Here is a 19,863-nt window from a genome sequence, read left to right as displayed (position 1 = left end):
CTCTGCCAAGTGGCCGAGTGAGCCGAGCTGCACGGCAGCCCCCGGCCTGTCCTGTCTCCACTGTTGATACAGCCATGGCTAAAGAAACACTCCATTAATACCTCTTAATGCTATCGGACAGAGAATGGTACAAGGCCCCGGGAAAGGCGACAGCGTGGGGCGTACTGGGGGTGAGGAGGACTGGGGTGAACCGAGAGCCACAGTCCCCACCCTGGCCCAGCCCTGCCCTGTGGAAATGAGGGCCCAGGGTTACAAGTGTTGTCTCTTTCAAGAGAAGCTGGGCATCTAGGTTTTAATGCAGTCTCTCTCAATTTAAAATCGTTGGCAACCAAATTTCTAAAATACTGGGGAGGGGGCGCCTCGGTGGCTCAGTCGTGAAACCTCAGGTCATGATCCCGGGGTCCTGGGATCGAGGCCCGCATCGGGCTCCCTGCTCCGCGGGAAGCCTGCTTCTCCCTCTCCCACTCCCCCTGCTTGTGTTCCCTCTCTCGCTGTGTCTGTCAAATAAATAAAATCTTTAAAAAAATAAAATACTGGGGAGACTGGTTACAGCCTGTACTGAGAGAACAGGTCTCTGCTTAACTGTTGCGCTCAGGCCCCTGAGGGCTGCGAGACACTGGCCCTCGTGCAGGGGTGGGGGGGGTGGGGGCGGAGGGAGCTGGGGACAGAATACCTCCCGCCCCCACCGGGCCCCATCTCACTGTGCTGCAGCCCTGCTCTCCTCCCCGGCAGGGGCTCTGTCTGACCCTTTCTTCCTCCCAGGGCAGCGAGGCTGGCAGAGCACAAGACCCTCACTCATGTTCTCAGAGGACTCTCTGCTCCCAGTGCCTGGGGTCAACGCTTGAGCCTCCGGGGACCAGAACGAGCCCTGCCCCAGCCCCCAGCCCCAGCCCAAGCCACACGCCCCAACTTCTGGAGCCTGGAATCCAGGCAGGCCTTGAAGGGCAGAGACGCCCTCCGCCTGTCTTGACGGTGATCCACATGGAAGCTCAGACGATGTGTTCACCATCAAGTACCGGATCTCAACAGGGAAGGGGGCTTGGTCAGAGAAGGCAGCAAAACTTCCATCTCTTTCATCTCTGACCAGCACAGACTGACACCAAAACTGTGCCATCTTGCCTGAGGTATTAAAATGGGGATGGCCAGCCCCGCCCCTCAACCGCAGCAGCTTCACGTGTTCCTGAAAGATCGCTGTCCTCCAAGCCCACAGGGCTGCAGCAAGGCTGGCCTGCCGTCCTCGCCCTCCCCCCGCAAGGACCCATCTGCATACCCACTTCCTGCCTGACCCAAGAGCGTGCAGCCCCTCAAGTGGGCACAGGAGTGCCTCGACCGGGGCAAGGATCCCCGTGCAGGTCACACCCTCGCTCCACCACTGCCAGGGGCTACCGGGCCCTGCCTCAGTGCCCACGGAGCTCGCCATCCTGCCCGTGTGCAGGGTCCCAGCCCGTGACGCTTTCACGCCCCCTTATGACATCACACGCATCCCTTCCTGGAAAGCCATTTTAATTAGCTTACACAGGCAGCAAAGAGGGAGACATGGAAGCTGAACTTGATGCGCTGTGCTTTAGACACCGCCAGGTCTCCCCCTGGCTCCGAACGGGCTTAGCAGCAGCTGTCTAACACACCACAGGCCTCCGACAGCAAAGACAGAGGAGAGTCAGCCCCAGAGAGCCGATGGGGAAGCGGTGGGCTCTGGGTGCTCAGCGTTCAGCAGACGAGGGCGGTGGAAGGGGGAGAGCGTGGACTCACACGGGGCTCTCAGAGGCTCCATCCAGCAGGGCTGTGTTTAAGTCTGGGTCAGGTGGAGGGAAGAGCCACAGAGAAGAGCTGAGAGGTCTGGCCGGCAAGCCCCAGAGGAAGGGCAAAGGCCCTGGGGCAGACGCAGCCATGGACAACACCGACCACAAGCTTAGGCAGGGCCCCCTGCAACACCCCTTGCAAACAAAGCCCTCCGCACAGCTCGGGGGCCTTGGTCTCTACAAGGCCTGTCTCAGCCATGCGCAAAGGCATCTCCCAGGGAAGAAATCAGAGCCAAAGCACCAGCCCTGTCCCACAGCAGCATGGGGATGTGGGGCTGGGTCAGCGTGGGGACCAGGCCATCCTCAGCTAGTGGCAGTTCTGACAGCTGGGGTGGCAAGGAATCCCATTCACCCGGCAACGGCAGCCCCCACTGGTGTCTCCCGGGCCCTGGAGGGTGGGGAGGAGAGAAGGTCACGACAGTGAAGACAGTGCCCTCCCTCCATCACACCCTCAAAGCACTGCACGCCCCCACCCCGGGCCTTTGCTCGGGCCGGTCCTCCTGCTATGAACGGCCCCCCCGGCCTCAGCTACCTGATGGAGGCAGTCAGTAAGACCTTTCTGGGCTCCCACAGCGCCCCCAATTACATGGTCTCAGTCTACACTCCCCTGGACCCAGAGGAGACAAAGGATGTGACAGATCTTTGCATATCCTGGGTGGGCCCCGCACCCGGGCCCCAGAGACAGGGCGGCTCCCTCTGCCTCCGTCTGTCCTGGTGTCCACCTGGACGGAAGGACAAGCCCCCGTCTCCAGAAACAGACTCCCAGTAAAGACAGCTGCCTTCCGTGCAGCGCTCACCACAGCCAGCCCGCGGAGCACCTCCCTTGCACGTTTTCAGCTGACTCAGGAGAAGGCGGGAGAGGCCCTGCCAGCGTCCCCACGTTACAGATGAGCAGCCTAACCCCAAGGCCAGGGTGCGCCCACCACCGGCCCGCTCGCCTCGGACCCGCCTCGGACCCCAGACCGACTCCTCATCGCTGCCCTGGGCGGGGGCGGGGGGGAGGGGTCAGCCAGCTTTTTCCGTAAAGGGCCGGTTCCTTCAGGCTTCTGGGGCCATATGGTCCCGGCCTTTGTGGGCCAAATGCGGCCGCAGACAGGACACAACGGAGGTACTGGGCTGTGCTCCCAGAACACGCTACTTAGGGACAGGACACTTGGATTTCATATCATTTCACAGCTCACAAGATAGTCTTCTGTTCTTGGTACTTTGCAAACACTTAAAAAAATGTAAAAAACGTTCTTACTTTACCAGCTGGACAAATACAGGCAGTGGTCGGATCTGGCCCAGGGGCTGTCCCCCGTTCTCGGGCAAGGCCACCAGGGCACCTCCCCTAGCACCCCCAAGCCTCTGGTCTCCAGAGGACTCACCCCGGGTCCCCAGCGCGGGCCCTTGGTGACCCAGCAGATTTCCGTGTGGCACACAGTGCAGCGGATCCAGTCACAGCCGTCCTTCTTCTGCACCACGATCCGGCACTGCGGGCAGTGCATGGCCTCGCCCTGCTGCAGCATCGACTGGGGGGGGGGGGGGGGGGGCGCGCTTCAGCTCCCGCCCCCTGCAGAGGGAAGCCGGCTCTCCCCTCTGGAGTCCGGGCTCACTCTCCTCCGCGGCTCCACCAGGCCTCGTGTCTGTGGACCTCTTCCTGCTGCTTGCCACCCGCCCACCTGTCCTAAGTAGCTCCCATTTCTGGATGGTGATGACACGAGAACGGGGTGAGAGCGCTCTCTGAGAAGCCCCCCACCCGCGGAGAGCTCCCAGCGCTGCAACCTCCAGGCCCTCAGCCCCGACCCTGCCTCACCCTGAGCATCTCTGTCGTCTGCCGGGCGGCCACGTCATTCTGAGCCCGCAGGGCCAGGTCGTCCTGGTACTCCTTGCAGTTCATCTGCTCGTGGATGGCCTGCAGTGCGGTGAGGGGCACGAGGTGAGAAGGTTCCTCGAGGGGTTAAGAGGCTGAGGGACGTGAGGGGGCACTTAATGCCTCCAGACGATGGCCCGGACAGGGCCTCGCTTTATACACCAAGCACCCATTTTAGGGAAGAGAACACGGAGGCCAGGGAGGGGAGGCCAGGGTCGTCCCATATGATGATAATAATACCCACATATGCCAAGTCCGGAGGGCAGAGAAATCCCTACACCCCCTCTCCCCACGACTGCAGCCCCTCCGTCCCTGGCCAGACTGCCCTGATCACAGGCCCGATGCTCCGCAACCAAGCTTACTTAGGCTGTGACCAGGCTCAGACCTGTCTACTCGCCCAAGACCAGTCTCTTCGGTGGTCAAGTGCTGAGATGATGAGGGGAGGGAGGGGCATGAGGTCAGGGTCCGGCAAGACTCCATCTGGGGCCAGCGTTGGGGTTGGTCTGTGACTGAGATCGGGATTCAGTTAGAGGCCAGGGTCAGGACTCAGTCCTGGGCTGAGGCTCAGTCTAGGTTGAGGTTCCATGAAGGGCCAGGGCTTGGTCCAAGGCTTAGGCTCAGTATGGGGCCCAGGTCAGGCCCCATCACGGACATGCAGCTATCTGTCCTGACAGGCCAGTGTCACAGCTCCTTTCCCAGGAGAACAAGCACTGAACTGCAGTGAGCTCCTGGCAGGACGAGGGGGATGGACAGCACGGTCCCTGTCCCCACCTTACAGAGCAGGCAGTTGACGTGGAAGCACACCGGGCAGGTAAACTCGTTGACATCATCCTCAAAGAAGCACCATCCCTTGCAGTCCGGGGTCTTGCAGTGGTAGCTAAAGGCACTGCGGTTTTCCGCGATGGAGACACCCAGGTCCAGAAACCGCTGGTAATCCTCGGGGGGCAGCAGCTGCCAAAAGGCCACAACCCACAGCCCGGTTTGCTCGGGGTGCAGAATAGCCGATGAGGGCCCTCCCTGCCCCCAAATATCCTCCAGGAAGCCCCCAACCCATAAAGTCCAACCTAGCTCCGGCTCTTTACTTTGCACCACTCCATTCAAAAGTGGATTATAAGTTCTAGAGATGGATGGTGGTGATGGTTGCACAACAGTGTCAGTGTACTTAATACCACAGACCTGTACACTTAAAAATAGTAAAAATGAAAAAAAAACAAGAAAAATGGTAAATTTTGTTATGTATACATTTAAGGAAAAAAATGAACAAAAATAATAAATGGCAATGCTGGGGAAGATGTGGTTAAGCTAGTATTCTGGTACATCACACTCTGGGAAAGCAACGTGGCAGCTGTGTTTCAACAAAATTTCTCCGACCCATTGGGCCTCAGTCCACTTCCACTGAGTTTATCCTAAGCATAGAATATATAAGAAGAGACAGTATGGAAAACGTTCCTTGAAGCATTCATTACAAACGGAGAAACGGGAATTATTACAAGAAGAGGTGTAAGCAAAATAGATGCCATAAGATTTATGATAATCCTTAGAAAAATTCTACGGCAAAAGAGCAAAAGTTGTTATATCCATGCTGGTAACAATGAAGAAAAAATCATGCCTACTTTCTATATCTGAATTGGGTGGTGGTTACAAGAGTTACATTTGCCAAAACTCACCCAACTGCATGCTTATAAGGGCGCATTTTATTGCATGCCAAGTTTCCTTTAGTAAACTTGATTTAAAAAGGAATAAAGTTATGTCTGCCCACAGACACCAAGGGAAACAGGAAAATGCAGTCAGGGATTCCCTGGGGTGGCAGGGTTGTGGGTGACTTTTCTCTTTGATTTCTGTTCCTGTTCTATGTGGTTTAGGCATGTGTTTTGTAAAGATAACCTCCACTGCATTACGCTGCTGATCCCTGCCCCTTTTTCCCTCTGCCACACCTGACCTTCTCTGAGTCTTGGGTCAACCCCCAAGGGCTCTGGGGAAGCATGGGCCCTGCAGCCCCTTGGCAGGAACTCCGGTCCCATCACAATGCCCTTGGCAGGGATGGACCTCAAGGAAAAACCTCTGGGTAATCACCATGGGTGCCAGGACATATGGAATGACTGACTCCATGTCTGGGAGCTTTCCAGGCCGCAGTGAGAAGGCCTTAGCAATCCCCTGAAGCCGCCCTTCCCTGATGCCCCACAGACAACAGATAAAAGGGGCTGTTCTTGGTGTAGGTGGAAGTTCCCCAAGCTCTACCCTTTCTGCCCCCCCCCACCTTTTCAGCTGAGGTAGACCCCCTGGGCTCCAGGAAATACTAGGAGCAGTCAAGGAGGTTCGCAGAAGCAGGATCCTAAGGGAGAGGCAGGAGGAACAGAGGTCTTGGGGATGTGCCTGTGGGGTCTCCCATGTGGACCTCAGCCACCTTTGACCCTGCCTCGTGTTTTGGCCTGGGAATCCCAAGATGCCCATTTCTGAGAAGGCCCTTCCCAGCAGTTTAAAAACCATGAATGAAGCCCAATGGTCAATTTTCCAGGTAGGGATATGGAGACTCACAGAAGGGTGAGAACTTGGTAATAATATTGATAATAGTAACAGTGAATGCGCTCGCCGGGACGCCTACAGCACTGGAACGGACTGCTGGAGGAATGGCCCCATTTATTCATGTCTCCCTGATGCCACACCCTTGGGGGGTCCCCTCTGGCAGGGACTCTGGGCTTGAGCATGCTCAGTGGGAGGGCAGCAAGGGAGCGAAGAGGGGAGGTACTCTTGCACTGGAGCCCCCTGCTGGCTGCTCTTGTAACCTGAGGACCATCAGCCGGGGAGCTGGCCTGGCCAGCTTGACCCAGCGAGAGAGCAAAGTGGAAAGAGGCCCAGCCGCACCCCCTGCCACTGCAGGTGAGGCCATCATGAATCAGTCCAGGACAGCTGACCCACCAGCTAAACCCACCTGAGGCCGGCCAGGCCCAGCAGGAGCTAGAAAAATCAGTTGCTACAAGAATCGTCTGGCTAAAACTGTGGAAAGAGCCAAGATGCCCATCGACAGATGAATGGATAAAGAAGATGTGGTATATATACACAATGGAATATTATGCAGCCATCAAAAGGAATGAGATCTTGCCATCTGCAACGACGTGGATGGAACTGGAGGGTGTTATGCTGAGTGAAATAAGTCAATCAGAGAAAGACATGTATCACATGACCTCACTGATATGAGGAATTCTTAATCTCAGGAAACAAACTGAGTGTTACTGGAGTGGTTGGGGGGTGGGAGGGTTGGTGTAGCTGGGTGATAGACATTGGGGAGGGTACGTGCTACGGTGAGCGCTGTGAATTGTGCAAGACTGTTGAATCACAGATCTGTACTTCTGAAACAAATAACGCAACATATTTTAAGAAAAAAGAAAAAGAAGAAGATAACAGGAGAGGAAGAAAAGGGGAGTATGTCAGAGGGGGAGACGAACCATGAGAGACGATGGACTCTGAAAAACAAACTGAGGGTTCTAGAGGGGAGGGGGGTGGGGGATGGGTTAGCCTGGTGATGGGTATTAAAGAGGGCACGTTCTGCGTGGAGCACTGGGTGTTATGAACAAACAATGAATCATGGAACACTGCACCAAAAACTAATAATGTAATATATGGTGATTAACATAACAATAAAAAAATTAAAAAAAAAAAAAAGAATCGTCTGGCTAAGCCCAACCCCAATGACTAACTTGCAGATTCACGAACGAAATGAACAGTGGTTGTCTGAAGACACTATGTCTGGAAAACCTGTTACGCAACAAAAACAAACTGATACAAGGGCTCACCCACCATGTGTCAAAGCACTACTCTAGAATCTTTACACACACCCTTCTCTTATATTCTTCACAGGCTTTGAAGAAACTATCTTCGACCCTAACTGAAGTGAGAAAAGCAAGGCATCGGCTGAGTACCTGACGTGAGGTCGCCGGGGCCAATGGGCCCAGTTGCCCCACACCTAACGCCTCTGCCGTCTTCCCCTCACAACAGTGGTTTCTTTACCAGCTACACCCCCCAAGTCCTGTCCTCCTCACTGCTTGGCCCCCAGCATCCCACGCAGAAGGCTCTGGATAGATGTGTGCTGTCCAAGATGTGCCGGCCCAGGGCGTGCCCCCCCCCCCCCGGGGCTCCCAGGCCTTACCGCCCGGATCTCTCTCTCCAGCAGCTTGCCTGAGCACGAGTAGGTGTTGTCAATGAAGGGGCAGGAGACCTCGGCCTCCTGGCTGTTGCGGATGGTGCCCTGCAGACACTCCCTGGAGGGGGAGTGGGGTGAGGAGTGGAGGTTAGGGTCATCTGAACCCCATCTGACTCCTCACGTGGTGAGGCCTGACCCCAGGGAGGCTTTTCTTCAGTACCTCCCTTCCTATCCCTCCCACAAAGCCATCAGCAAGCCCTCCACCTCTGTCTACCCCGCCACCACCCCCACTGCTCTGGTCTAGGCCCCCATCACCCCTCGCCGGGAGGACTGTGGGCACAGCTTCACTGGGATCCCTGTGTCCACCTGTCCCCAGCAGCCCCCCACCCCAACCTGCCCAGAACAAACCTGCACCCCTCACTACGGCTCGCAAGAGCCCCAGGGACAGGTCCTCCCTAACACCTCTCTGTCCATCCCTCTGCTCTGGCCACACCGACCCCTGCTTGCCGCAGATGGGCCAGGCACACCCCTGCACCACAGCTTCTGGTCTCTGTGCAAGTGCTACCTCCCGTGGGGCTTCCCTGACCCCCTCCTGAAGCAGAGCCCCTGGGTTTTCTTTCTTCGTAACTCACCGGTACTTAGATCTGACACAATTTACAAGTATACAACTCATGATTTGATTACCAGCAGCCTCTCCACTGGAAGGTAAGCTCCAGGAAGCAGGAACAGCTTTTGTGTCCAACCCTGGATCCCTAGGCCTAGCCCAGTCCCTGGCACCCAGGGGCCATTCAACAAACACCTGCTGTGACGAAGGAGGACCCCGTTTCCAGAGCCCAGGGCTGGCAGCCTGCCCACCAGCCAGGCAGAGAGCGGGAACCAGTAGGCCTGAGCAGTGTGGCCGTGAGGGGGCGGCAGGCCTCTCTGCACCCCACAAGCCTCCTTGGCAAAATGCGGAGACAGCGCCTACCTCGCAGGTTTTTGCGGCCATCCAATGAGATGTAAGCGCACGGGCCCCACCCACTCTCAGCCCTACGGTAACCGGCGGCTGCGAGAAACGCGGCCCTGCTGGGGGTGGGGGTGGGGGCCGCACCTGCAGAAGGCGTGCAGACACTCACGCAGCACCACGGCATCGCCGGGCGCCAGCACCAAGTAGCACACGGGGCACTCGGTGGGCTCGGTGTTCAGCACCAGGCTCCTCTGATCCAGCTGGACGTGCTGCAGGTAGTTCCCCTCCTGCTGCTGCTGCTTCCGCTGGGCACACGGGGTGGGGCCGCGGGGCGGGTCAGGGACTCAGGGGAGGGGCAGACCATGAAGGGGGCGGGACCAGGTCAGACCCCGGAGGCGGGGCAAAGCTGGGGGCGAGGCAGGATCCCTGGGTGGGGGTGGGGGTGGGGGTGGCCTGGCCGTGGGCAGGAGACGAAATGCTGGGAAGGGTGGGGCCAGCGCGGGGCCTGGAGGCGAGGGGGGAAGCCACGGGCGGGAGGCGGGCCAGGCTGGGGCAGGCTGGGGCAGGCCGGGGCTGCAACCAGGGGTCAAGCCACGCGAGGGAGTGATGCGGTAGGGAAAGGAAGGGGGTTAAGGTCTGAGGGGGCAGTCTAGGGTAACAGGGCTCACATCCCTGCCAAGAAGCAGGGTAGGGCTGGGCAGGGGGTGGGGTCGGAGCCGGTCAAAGTCACAGAGTGGGTCAGGGGTATGGAGGTGGTAATAAAGCTAGGGAGCAAGGCAAGACGGGAGAGGACAGGGTCTGGGCCAAGACTGTAGGTAAGACCACGAATGAGGTCATGGCTGGGGCGAGGCAAGGACAGCACTGGATCCAAGGGGAATGCAGGTGAGGGTTGGGGGGCATCCGATCAGAATGGGGAACACTCAGGATCTGGTATCTGTGTCATCAGGGCTTGTGTAAGGATCGGGGGCAGAGCTATGGGAGGGGCAGGACAGAGGGCGGGTCAACCTCGCAGGGAGAGGTGAAAGGCTGGGTCCAGGCTCATAGGAAGTCAGGGGTGAATCACAACAGGGAGGGAGGGTGTCAGGAATAGTAGGGTCCAGGGTGAGGTGACGTCTGAGTGGAGCAGGAGCTAGGTCACAGGCGGATAAGGAGGTGGACAAAAGCATGGTCAGAGCTAGGGTACCGGAGTCACAGCCAGGGGAGTTGTCTGCACAGTGGGTGTGGAAGTCAAAGCTAGGGGCGGAGCCACAGCCCCAATGGGGGCGGGGCATGTGATCACAGCCAGGGAGCAGGGTCTCAGCACCTAAGACCTCCAGGAGAGGGCGAGTCACAGTCACGTGCAGAGTCAGCACCAGCGGTGGGCTCAGGAGGGGGCAAGGCGGCAACGCGGGAGGAGCGGCAATGCGGAGGTGCCTCCCTTCCAGTCCTACGCCTCCCCGCCCGGTCTGCGCGTGTTTGTCCCGGGACTTCCGCGCCCACCTGCTGGTACTGGCGCAGCGCCTCCTCCTCGCCCGCCAGGCGCGCTCTCTCCTCCTCGTCGGGCTGGTACGAGGCAGGGACCTGGTAGGCCTCAGGCCGCGCCCGACAGCACATCTCGCAGCCGGGCCTCGTGGGCTTGTTAATGAAGGTGCAGCCGGGGCACTGCCAGCCCACCTGGGAGCAGAGTCGGGGAGTGGGGGGTTGAGCACCGCGCGGGCAGTCGGGCGGAGGCGGGGCCCGGGAGCGCGGAGGCGGGGGCGGGGCTGGGGCGCGCGGTCACCAGCACGCGAGGCAGGGGCGGCTTACCGGCGGGGGTTCGGGCGTGGCGTCGGGCTGGCCCCGCCCCGGCTCCTGGGGGACTCCGGGCTTCGTGGGGGTGGGCTCCAGAGGGCCCCGGGGCTGCAGCGTGAGGTCCTTGAAGCCCAGATCTAGGGAGGGTTTAGGGGGTGGCAGATCCAGGCAGCCCACTTTGTGCACACTCTGAGCCAGCCAGGCGCCCTGCGGCCCCCCCACCCCCCCGCACCGCTCCCTCCTCCCCGGGGGAGTCCAACTCGGTTCCTCAAGTGAGCCTAGACCTGGCTGAATGTGGGGGTCCTACAGGGTCAGGGTCCCTCCTCCACCCGTGAGTGCTCCTGTGAGCCCGTGGCTTAAAAAGGGGCTTAAAACCCCGGGCCTAAAAACCGGCCTCCTATGCTCCTGAAGTCATGCACCTAGAGGCACAATCACTTCTGAGATGCTCCTGACAAATACTGAATCTGCATCCATTCACGAGGGGATAGTGGACAGGAAAAAAACAAAAAACAAAACTGGCCAGACTCTTCAAATATCAGGAAAGTCAAAGGAAGACTGAGGACACCAAAGATTGAAACACCCTGAGAGACATGACGCCACTGCCAGGTGTCTGGCTACAAAGGACATTCGTGCAACAACTGGTAAAATCTGGGTAACATCTGTGGATTAGATAACAGTATTTCATCATTGTTAATTTCCTAAATTTGGTAGTTGCATGTGGTAATGTAAGAAAATGATCCCTTTTCCAAGAACATGAACACTTAAGTATTTAGACGAGAGGGACATCATGTCTGCAACTTCCCAACAGCTCAGAAAAAATTTAGACATATACAAATAATTATATAGAGAGAATGACAAAGCAAAGTAATTGTGATGAAATGTTAATATTTTGGGGAATCCACATGAAAGGTACTTGGGAATTTGTTATACAGTTCTTTGTACAATGTTGCAACTTTTCTATAAGTCTGATATACTTTCAGATGATAAGCAAAAAATTTAGAATAAACGCTATTACTGTCATCATCATATCCAATGTACAGATTTAGAAACCGAGGAACAGAGACAGGACGGGACGTGCCTGAGGTCGTACAGCTGATGAATGCCGGAGCCAGGAGTGAACTCAGCCCCACTCCTCCCCCAGACCAGCTGCTCTCAAAATGGCTCTGAAATGGCTCCCTCCGGGGTACCCTTTGTCCTCTCTTCCCCGCTATGCATAAGGTCCTCCCAGTGAGGGCTCCTGACCAAAAGCCTCGGGCTCTGCTCCCTCTCACCCTGCGATCTCAGGTGAGTCCCATGGCGCTCAGAGGGAGAGCCTCACCTTCCAGCATCCGCAGCTGCCTCTCCCGCTGCAGCTCCTGAGGGTTGAGTGAGGTGTTGCAGGCTGACAGCAGATAGAGGTAGGCACTGTCCCCATTCCGCCGCACCCCATGGGAGTGCAGGGTCTCTTGGTCCCGGGCCAGCCGCTGCCCAATCACCCACTGCTGCAGGACAGGCGGAAAGCCGTAGTCCAGGAATACCTGGGGGGCGCAGGGTATGGAGAGTGGGAGAGTGAAAAGGAAGGATCAGAGTAAAGAGAGGTAGAAGCAAAATGGGAAGCATGTGCCCTGATATGTCCCTTTAGTGTGGCCCCGCCCCCTGCCAACTCACCATGTCCTTGAGGGAAGCCACGGTCATGTCAGGACGCACGGTGAGCCAGATGCTGACTGTGTGCATCTGAGCATCCTCCACGCTCACCCACAGCCTGCGGAGAAGGTCACAGGTCCAACCCCGGCCGCCAGCTATTGGCACAGACGTGTCTGCCCACTTGTGCACGCGTACGCATGTGTACAGACACAAGTGCACACGCCCACGCCCCCCCCCACACACACACCCTGGGGTAGGGGCCTTTCCTGGATTCCCACAGCACTGGGCTTCCTTCTTGATCAGAACCCACCGCGTGAGCCCCTGCAATGGCTTGGCACTGCTCTGAGAATCAGATCCACGCTCACCGCGGCACACCAGGGCCTCTGCAATCGGCCCCTCCCGGCTCTGCAGCCTCCTCTCTCATTCTGTCCTTTGGTCCCTAGCCAAGCCACCAACAGCCAACCACTATATGCCAAGACAGGTCAAAGCACTTCATATGTTTTAGCTCATTTAATCCTCTCCATGAACCCATGAGGCAGATACTGCTGTCACCGCTGCTTTATGGATAAAAACCCGAGGCACAGCCAGGTCACACTGACTCTACTGCATAAGCACTGAATGACTGTGAGAGGCAGGATTCCAAGCCGATGTCATTCCAGAGAAACACCAGCCTTCTCAAGGACCCTTCAACATTTCTGGAAGATCAAAAGCATGAAAAGGAAGGGCTAAGATAAAAAACAAGAACAAAGGGGCACCTGGGTGGCTCAGTCGGTTAAGCGACTGCCTTCGGCTCAGGTCATGATCCCGGAGTCCCGGGATTGAGTCCCGCATCGGGCTCCCTGCTCAGCGGGAAGTCTGCTTCTCCCTCCGACCCTCCCCCCTCTCGTGTGCTCTCTCTCTCTCATTCTCGCTCTCTAAAATAAATAAATAAATATTAAAAAAAAAAAACAAGAACAAAAACAAAACAAAACTGATCCCAAAAGAAACAGAAAAATCCGAATACAGAACAAGAAGAGCAAGGAGCAATCAGTACGTGAGGACAAGCTCCCGGAAATGTAAAACGTGACTCCTGACTAACCTAACCTTCAGCTCCAGCTCCAAGTTCACAAGAAAAACTGGAGATCCTAAATGACAGGCTGAGACAGCAATTAAGAAATCCAGAATGTGGGAAAATTCTGGAAGTCCAAGACCCGGTTTCTTAAATTAATGGCATAAAAAGAGAAGGGGAATAAAAAGGACGATATTAAGAAATGTTACGCATAGATCTCCTTTGGCTCCTGACGGGAACAAACCTACTATAAAAATTGTTAATGAGATAATCAGGGAAATTTTAATATAAACAGTATTAGAGGATTTTAAGGAATTATTGCTAATAATTCCTTAATTATTGTTAGGTGTGCTAATGAATCCGCGTTCATAAACAAGCCATGGGGAGGTAATGTACGGCACGGTGACTATAGTTAACAATACTCTGTTGTATGTCTAAATATTGCTCAGAATAAGTCTTAAAAACTTTTTTTTTTTAAAGATTTTATTTATTTATTTGACAGAGAGAGACACAGCGAGAGAGGGAACACAAGCAGGGGGAGTGTGAGAGGGAGAAGCAGGCTTCCCGCCGAGCAGGGAGCCCGATGCGGGCCTCGATCCCAGGACCCTGGATCACGACCCGAGCCGAAGGCAGCCGCTTAACGACTGAGCCACCCAGGCGCCCCTTAAAAGCTCTTATCACAAGAAAAAATAGGGGTGCCTGGCTGGCTCAGTCAGTAGAGCATGTGACTCCTTTTTTTTTTAAGATTTTATTTATTTATTTATTTGACAGAGAGAGAGAGAGAGAGAGAGAGAGAGAGAGAGAGAGAGCACAGCAGGGGGAGCGGCAGGCAGAGGGAGAGGGAGAAGCAGGCTCCCCGCCGAGCAGGGAGCCCACCTGGGATCATGACCTGAGCCAAAGGCAGACGGAGCCACCCAGGCACCCCTAGAACATGGACTCTTGATCTCGGGGTGGTGAGTTGAAGTCCCATGTTGGGCGCAGAGATTACTTAAAAATAATAATAATCTGTAAGTATGTGAGGCAATGGACGTTAAATTATTGTGGTCATCACTGCACAATACACACATGTACCAAATCATATGGCATCCATCTAAAATGAATCTGAGCCTCCACTTCCAACGTGTGGACGGGAAGAGGGGAGCTCCTCACACAGCCCCCAGCGATTCTCGAGCACCAGTAGGGCGTCCTATACTGCAACTCAATTCTGATCCTATCGACCCAGAGACAGCAGCTGCGTCCACAGGTTGAGGGCTCAGCCCGATGAGACTGCCCCTCCCCCATGCCAATCACAAGCCCTGGTTGTCACCTGTGCTGTCCCACCAGCTATAGAGTTGGGGGTTCCAACAGTCCACTCCTCAGGTTCAATTAATTTGCTAGAGCAGTTCCTAGAACTCGAACATTTTACTTACTAGATCACTGGTTTATTATAAAAGGATATAATTCAGGAACAGCCAGATGGAAGAGACACATAGGGCAAGGTAAATGGGAAGGGGTGAGGAGCTTCCGTACCCTCTTGGACTGTACCGTTCTCCCCAAATCTCCATGTGTTCACCAACCCAGGAGCTCTCTGAACCCTGTCCTTTTCAGTTTTTATGAAGATTTCATTACATACGCATGACTGATTAAACCGCTGCCACTGGGGACTGATGCAACCTCAGCCCCTGTCCCCTCCCAGGAGGTCAGGGGGATGGGACTGGAAGTCCCAACCCGCTAATCATGGGGCTTGGTTGCTCTGGTGACTCGCCCCTATTCTTCGGTGATCTGGGGACATTCCAAAAGTCACCTCATTCACATAACAAAAGGCACCTCTACCATTCTCATCACTTACAAAGTTCTGGGGAGGTCTGTGCCAGGAAAGGACAAAGACCAAATATGTATTCCTTATTATAAATCACAATATCACATCCCCTTGAACTAATACAATGTTATATGTCAGTGATATCTCAGTAAAACTGGAAAAAAAAAAGTCCATGTAAAAGGTGGACACAAATGTTCCCAGCAGCAGCATTACTCAATATTAGCTGAAAAGTGGAAAAAACCCAAATGTCCATCAAATGATTAATAGAGAAAATATGGTATATCCATACAGTGGATTATTATTCAGCAACAAAAAGAAATAAAGTTCTGGGGCACCTGGGTGGTTTAGTCGGTAAGCATCCAACTCTTGATCTCAGGGTCGTGAGTTCAAGCCCTGCACTGGGCTCCACGTTTAGGGGAGCCTACTTAAAAAAATAATAATAAATAAACAAAGATAAAAGGAATAAAGTTCTGATACATGCTACAACACGGATGAATTAAGAAAACATTATGCTAAGTGAAAGAAGCCAGACGCAAAAGGCCACATGTCGTATGATTCCATTTATATGAAATATCTAGACTAGGCACACCCCTGGAGATAAGCAGATCAGTGGCTGCCTAAGGCTGGGGTTGCGGAAAGGCAGGGAGATGAGGAGTGACTACTAATAAGCACAGACCGGGGTTCTGCAGGGGGTGAAAAAACGGTCTATAAGTGGGGCACCTTGGTGGCTCAGTCGGTTAAGCGTCTGCCTTCAGCTCAGGTCATGATCCCAGGGTCCTGGGATCAAGCCCCTCATGAGGCTCTCTGCTCAGCATGGAGTCTGCTTCTCCCTCTCCCTCTGCCGCTCCCCCTGCTCCTGCTCTCACTCTCAAATAAATAATAAAATCTTAAAAAAAAAAAGTTCTATAATTGATTGTGGTGATGGTTGCACAACTCTGAATATACTAAAAGCCTTGAACTATACACTTTAAATTGTTGGATTGTATGGTATGTCAACTATATCTCAATGAAACCATTAAAAAATCAAATGGGATCCACCAGGATCATTGAAAATCACAACTATGAAACTACTGTCTTACTATGTATGCAGCAGCAAAAAAGCAGCAGGAGAAAGATAAACCCTGCCGTTTGTTGAGTGACTGATACGTGCGAGGCACAGTGCTAAGCATTACAACATCAAGCTTAAGTCTCCTGGAGAAAGACTAACCGTATCCATCCTCCCTTGCTTCTCTTGCTAACAGAACCCCTGAATTCTAGTTGGATACCTGGTCACATTTCACAGCCTCCCTTCAAGCTGAGTGTGGCTGTGGGAATAAGTTCTGGTCTGCAGGAACTCAGTAGAAAAAGTGCGACTTTCTGAGCCATGTGCTCTTAAGTGTAGGAGGGGGTGTCCTTCTTCCCTTCTGTAGAGGCCGCTTTGGGACAACAAGCTGGAGCAATGGAAACTTGATCAAGGCAAAAGGGCCCACAGCAACCACCAAAGCTGAACACAAATAGGCTCATTAAGCGACCCACCTCAAAATCCGCATAGCCCTAGCTGACAATGGGTTACTTACACCAGACACAATTACCAATAAAGGGAAAATTCCATCAGTTCTCAGTCCCCTACTTCCCCACTTTGCCCTGTAACTACCGCCCCCTACCCAGCCTCACTGCAGATAGTCTGTTCTGCTGTCCCACCCACCGCTCCCCTGCAGTGTATTCAATAAACTTCTGTCTCCTTTATTTGGCCTAGGGTGAATTCTTTCACCTCCCGGGGCCGCCAGCTCCCACCCGACTGGGTGGCCTCACATTTGGGTCCCCCCCCCACCCAGATCTGATCAGGAGAGAAACCACACCTTTCTCCTTCCTGCTGACAAGAATGCTGATGTGATGGCTAGAGCTGGAACAGCTATTTTGGACCATGAAGCAAACCTCAGAATGGAGTCCATGAATGACAGAAAAACAGGACAGAAGCATGAGTCTCTGAGGACTACAGGAAGCACAGCCTCCATCCACATCTAGACTGCCTGCCGTCAAACTTATTTATGCCAGTTATTGGTTTTTTTCTGTTACATGAGGACTAACACTCTAATACCCCTTCTAACCACCCTATGAGATAACTTACTATTATTGCCCCATTTTAAAAATTTAAAAAACCCTGAAACTCCGAGAGGTGAAGTGACTTGCCATAGCCCTCACAGTTGATTAGTGACAGAGCTTGGGTTTGAACCTAGGTCTCCTGACACCAGAACCTGCCGCTAAACATAGCTGTTCTATAGGCAAGAATACATTGTGGTCTGCTGCGGTTCAGGAAACCCTAAGTCTTTGGCCACCCATGCACTCCTTACCTGATGTCCTGTGTTGGGGAGACCTCGGGCTTTAGTCGCACACTCAGGGGCACCCGTTGCTCTGCCAGCCAGATGGCACACTGCACTGCCACCTTTTCATCCCCGCCTGCCACTGCCCGGCTGAGTCTCAGGGCCATCTCCTCGGCTGAAATCCAGCACAGTGGAAGCAGGTTAGCACAGGGTTTATCTTTCAGGAGCTGGGGGTGAGGGAGGTGGTGACCCCTTGTACATGATGCTTCCTCTGTCTTCCTGGTGAACTCCTACATATCCTTCAGTACCCAGCTTAAAAGTCCCTTTCTCTGAGAGGCCTTCTCTAAAACTCCCCATTCCCCCTCTCTGTTCATTTGGTTCTGTGTTTCCTTCATACTCCCAGGTCCCCATACTTCCATTCACTTATGTGACAAGCATCTATTGAGCTCCTGCTGTGTACCAACCACTGTCGTAGAAACTGGCATTCAGCAGTGAATAAGATAAACAGGGTCTCTCTCCTCATGGATCTCCCAGCCAAGTAAGGAGACAAGACAACAGAAAAAAATTCAGATTGTGATCCATGCTGGCAAGGAAATAAACAGGGTAAGATCAGGGAAGGCCTCTAGGAGGAGGTGACGCTGAAGCTGAGACCAGAAGGAGAAGCTACATATGTCCAGACCCAGTTAGGGAAGAGTATACCAGGTGGAGAGAAAGGTAAGGGCAAAGGCCTTGAGCAAGAAACGGTTAGATGAGAACAGAGAGAAGCCAGTGGAGCTCCATCGGAATGAACAAGGGGGTGAATGGGGTAAGACTATGAGGTCAATAAAGCCCAAAGGGCCTTGTGGGCTAACCAAGGGCTCTGGCCTCTGTTTTAAGAACACAGAGGAGCACCTGGTGGGGGGATTTAAGCAGGGTGATGACATGACTTGACATGTTCTACAATGCTGGGTGGAGGAAGCAAGAGGGGAGGCAAGGGCCCCTGATATTCTGGTCCATTGAGATCTGTCTCCCCCACCAGCCTGCGAGGTCTCCTGTGCCCTCTGGGAGCTCCCTACCCCATCGCAGCAGAGTTGGGTCACGGTGGCCTCAGGGGCATCCCATAATTGAATGAAAAGCCTCTGGCAGCAACCAGGCCCCAAAGAAGGAAACTGAGGGGCAGGTGGGTAGAGGAAGGACACTGTTAAAGCTCCCTCTTCCCGGGTCCTTCTGGGGAGGGGAGGCCGGGTCCTGCCGGGGCCCACCTCCTAACAGAAGTTTCCCAGCCGCCTCAAGGGGTTGCCCACCTTTCTTGGTCTTCTCGTCCATCTGGCTTGGTTGCGCCCATCCCCCCGGGCGGGGGCAGCAGCTCCGGAGAAATGCTATCCCTGGGTCACCTGGCAGAGGGCGGACGACCACAAGCCAACTCAGCCCCCGCCGGTGGCCTTCCACGCGGCCCGAGCCCTCTTTGTGCCTTGGTGTCCCCAGCGGCAATCGGGTAACATCCCAAGCACCGGGGACCGGGTATGGGAAGCGGCCGGGACCCCGCGTGGGAGGTGAAAGGGCAGGCGGCACAGAGCCAAGCCCACAATGCGCGACAGAGGAAACGAGACAGGCCTGGTGCGGGGATGAGAGGGACGCCGCACAGCCAGGCGCTGTTTAGCCCCCGGGGAGGGGCCCCACTCTTCGCTGCTGGGAGCGCCCCTGGCGCCCAGGATTACAGCCACACTCCCTCCCCTCCGGGGTGGCCCCAGACAGTGGGGACGGGAGGAGAGCAAGCTACAGCGGAAGGGAAAGTGAAAGTGGAGGCCCCGGAAGTGGGGCAGCAGATTGTCGGGACATCCGGACACCCTCCGCCCCCACACACCGCCCGGCCCACCCAGGGGCGGCTGCCACCTACGCAGTCCCCGGCGATCCCCGCCCTGCTCCGGATCACGGCTCAATGACCGGGTGCTCAATGACCTTGACCGGAATGACCCCTGTTGGGCTGACCCCAGACTCCCGGACCCTCACTCACCCGCCCTGCCGCGCCCGCCGCGCCGCGGGAAGGGGCGGGGGCGGGGCCCGGATGGGAGGGGCGGGGCCGGACGGGGGCGGGGCCATGACTGCCGGGGGCGGCGATTAGGCGGTATTGGGGTGGGGCACAGCGCGGAGCCACCCCGCCTCAGCCTCCGCGGACCCACTCGCGCACCTGAGGGTCAGCCACATCCCCGGCTCTGTTTGCTGAAGACCAGCGGAAGCTCTGGCCTCACCTGACGGCTTCTCCTTTCGGCCCCAGCAGTCCATTTTCCACCTGCTGCCAGAGGGTCCCTAGAATGTCAATCAAACCACTCCTCAACACACTCGCAGTAGTTCCCAACACTCTCATGGCAAAGTAAAAGCCGAGGTCCTCCCCACGGCCTGCAAACTGCCTCCCCTCCTTTTCTACTGTTAAACCTAAAATATAAAACAGCCAGTTATTTTCCCAGCAAAATGGGTTTATTCAGGAATAGCCAAGAATTGCAATCTGGGACATTCAAGCTATGAAAAACCATGGGCAAGTCTAACAAACAAAGCAAAGGAACATTATTTTACTGAGAAGGAGGAAACTGGGAGGGGTGCTTTGAGCCAAAA

The 19,863-nt window shown here is 55.1% G+C and overlaps 1 protein-coding gene across 4 annotated transcripts; it reads right to left on the bottom strand.

Annotated features, from left to right (window-relative positions):
- Positions 1–1,486: 1,486 nt before the first annotated feature.
- Positions 1,487–19,312, bottom strand: RBCK1 (RANBP2-type and C3HC4-type zinc finger containing 1). Of its 4 annotated transcripts, none has more exons than XM_025876468.2 (13): positions 19,268–19,312; positions 18,558–18,647; positions 17,305–17,449; positions 12,153–12,246; positions 11,824–12,022; positions 10,521–10,642; positions 10,215–10,388; positions 8,880–9,040; positions 7,796–7,907; positions 4,423–4,602; positions 3,595–3,693; positions 3,167–3,310; positions 1,487–2,187 (listed from the first exon to the last, which is right to left on the bottom strand). In XM_025876468.2, exons 2-13 carry the CDS (start codon positions 18,577–18,579, stop codon positions 2,107–2,109), a joined length of 1,533 nt encoding a protein of 510 aa, XP_025732253.1. In that variant the 5' UTR covers positions 18,580–18,647; positions 19,268–19,312; the 3' UTR covers positions 1,487–2,106. The 4 variants fall into 4 exon arrangements, with proteins under 4 accessions (XP_025732253.1, XP_025732252.1, XP_025732255.1 ...); XM_025876467.2 differs by having other exon boundaries at positions 19,151–19,301; XM_025876470.2 differs by lacking the exon at positions 18,558–18,647 and having other exon boundaries at positions 19,268–19,292.
- Between the last annotated feature and the right edge of the window lie 551 nt (positions 19,313–19,863).

The sequence above is a fragment of the Callorhinus ursinus genome, unplaced genomic scaffold (assembly GCF_003265705.2).
Source record: "Callorhinus ursinus isolate GAN/ISIS: 27379988/994484 unplaced genomic scaffold, GSC_fseal_2.0 scaffold38, whole genome shotgun sequence".
Taxonomy (NCBI): Eukaryota; Metazoa; Chordata; class Mammalia; order Carnivora; family Otariidae; genus Callorhinus; species Callorhinus ursinus.
The sequence above is the reverse complement of the archived record's forward strand: the minus strand, read 5'-3'. Positions and strand labels throughout refer to the sequence as shown.

What these genes read in the sequence shown, in the direction of transcription:
- RBCK1 (XM_025876468.2), bottom strand. Translation starts at nt 18,579, where the DNA reads ATGGACGAGAAGACCAAGAAAG. An exon ending in TGTCTGCACGCCTTCTGCAG is followed by an intron (nt 7,908 to 8,879) that starts GTGCGGCCCCCA and finishes CTCCCCCTCCAG; the next exon opens with GGAGTGTCTGCAGGGCACCA. An exon ending in TGGAGAGAGAGATCCGGGCG is followed by an intron (nt 4,603 to 7,795) that starts GTAAGGCCTGGG and finishes GCCTTTTGGCAG; the next exon opens with CTGCTGCCCCCCGAGGATTA.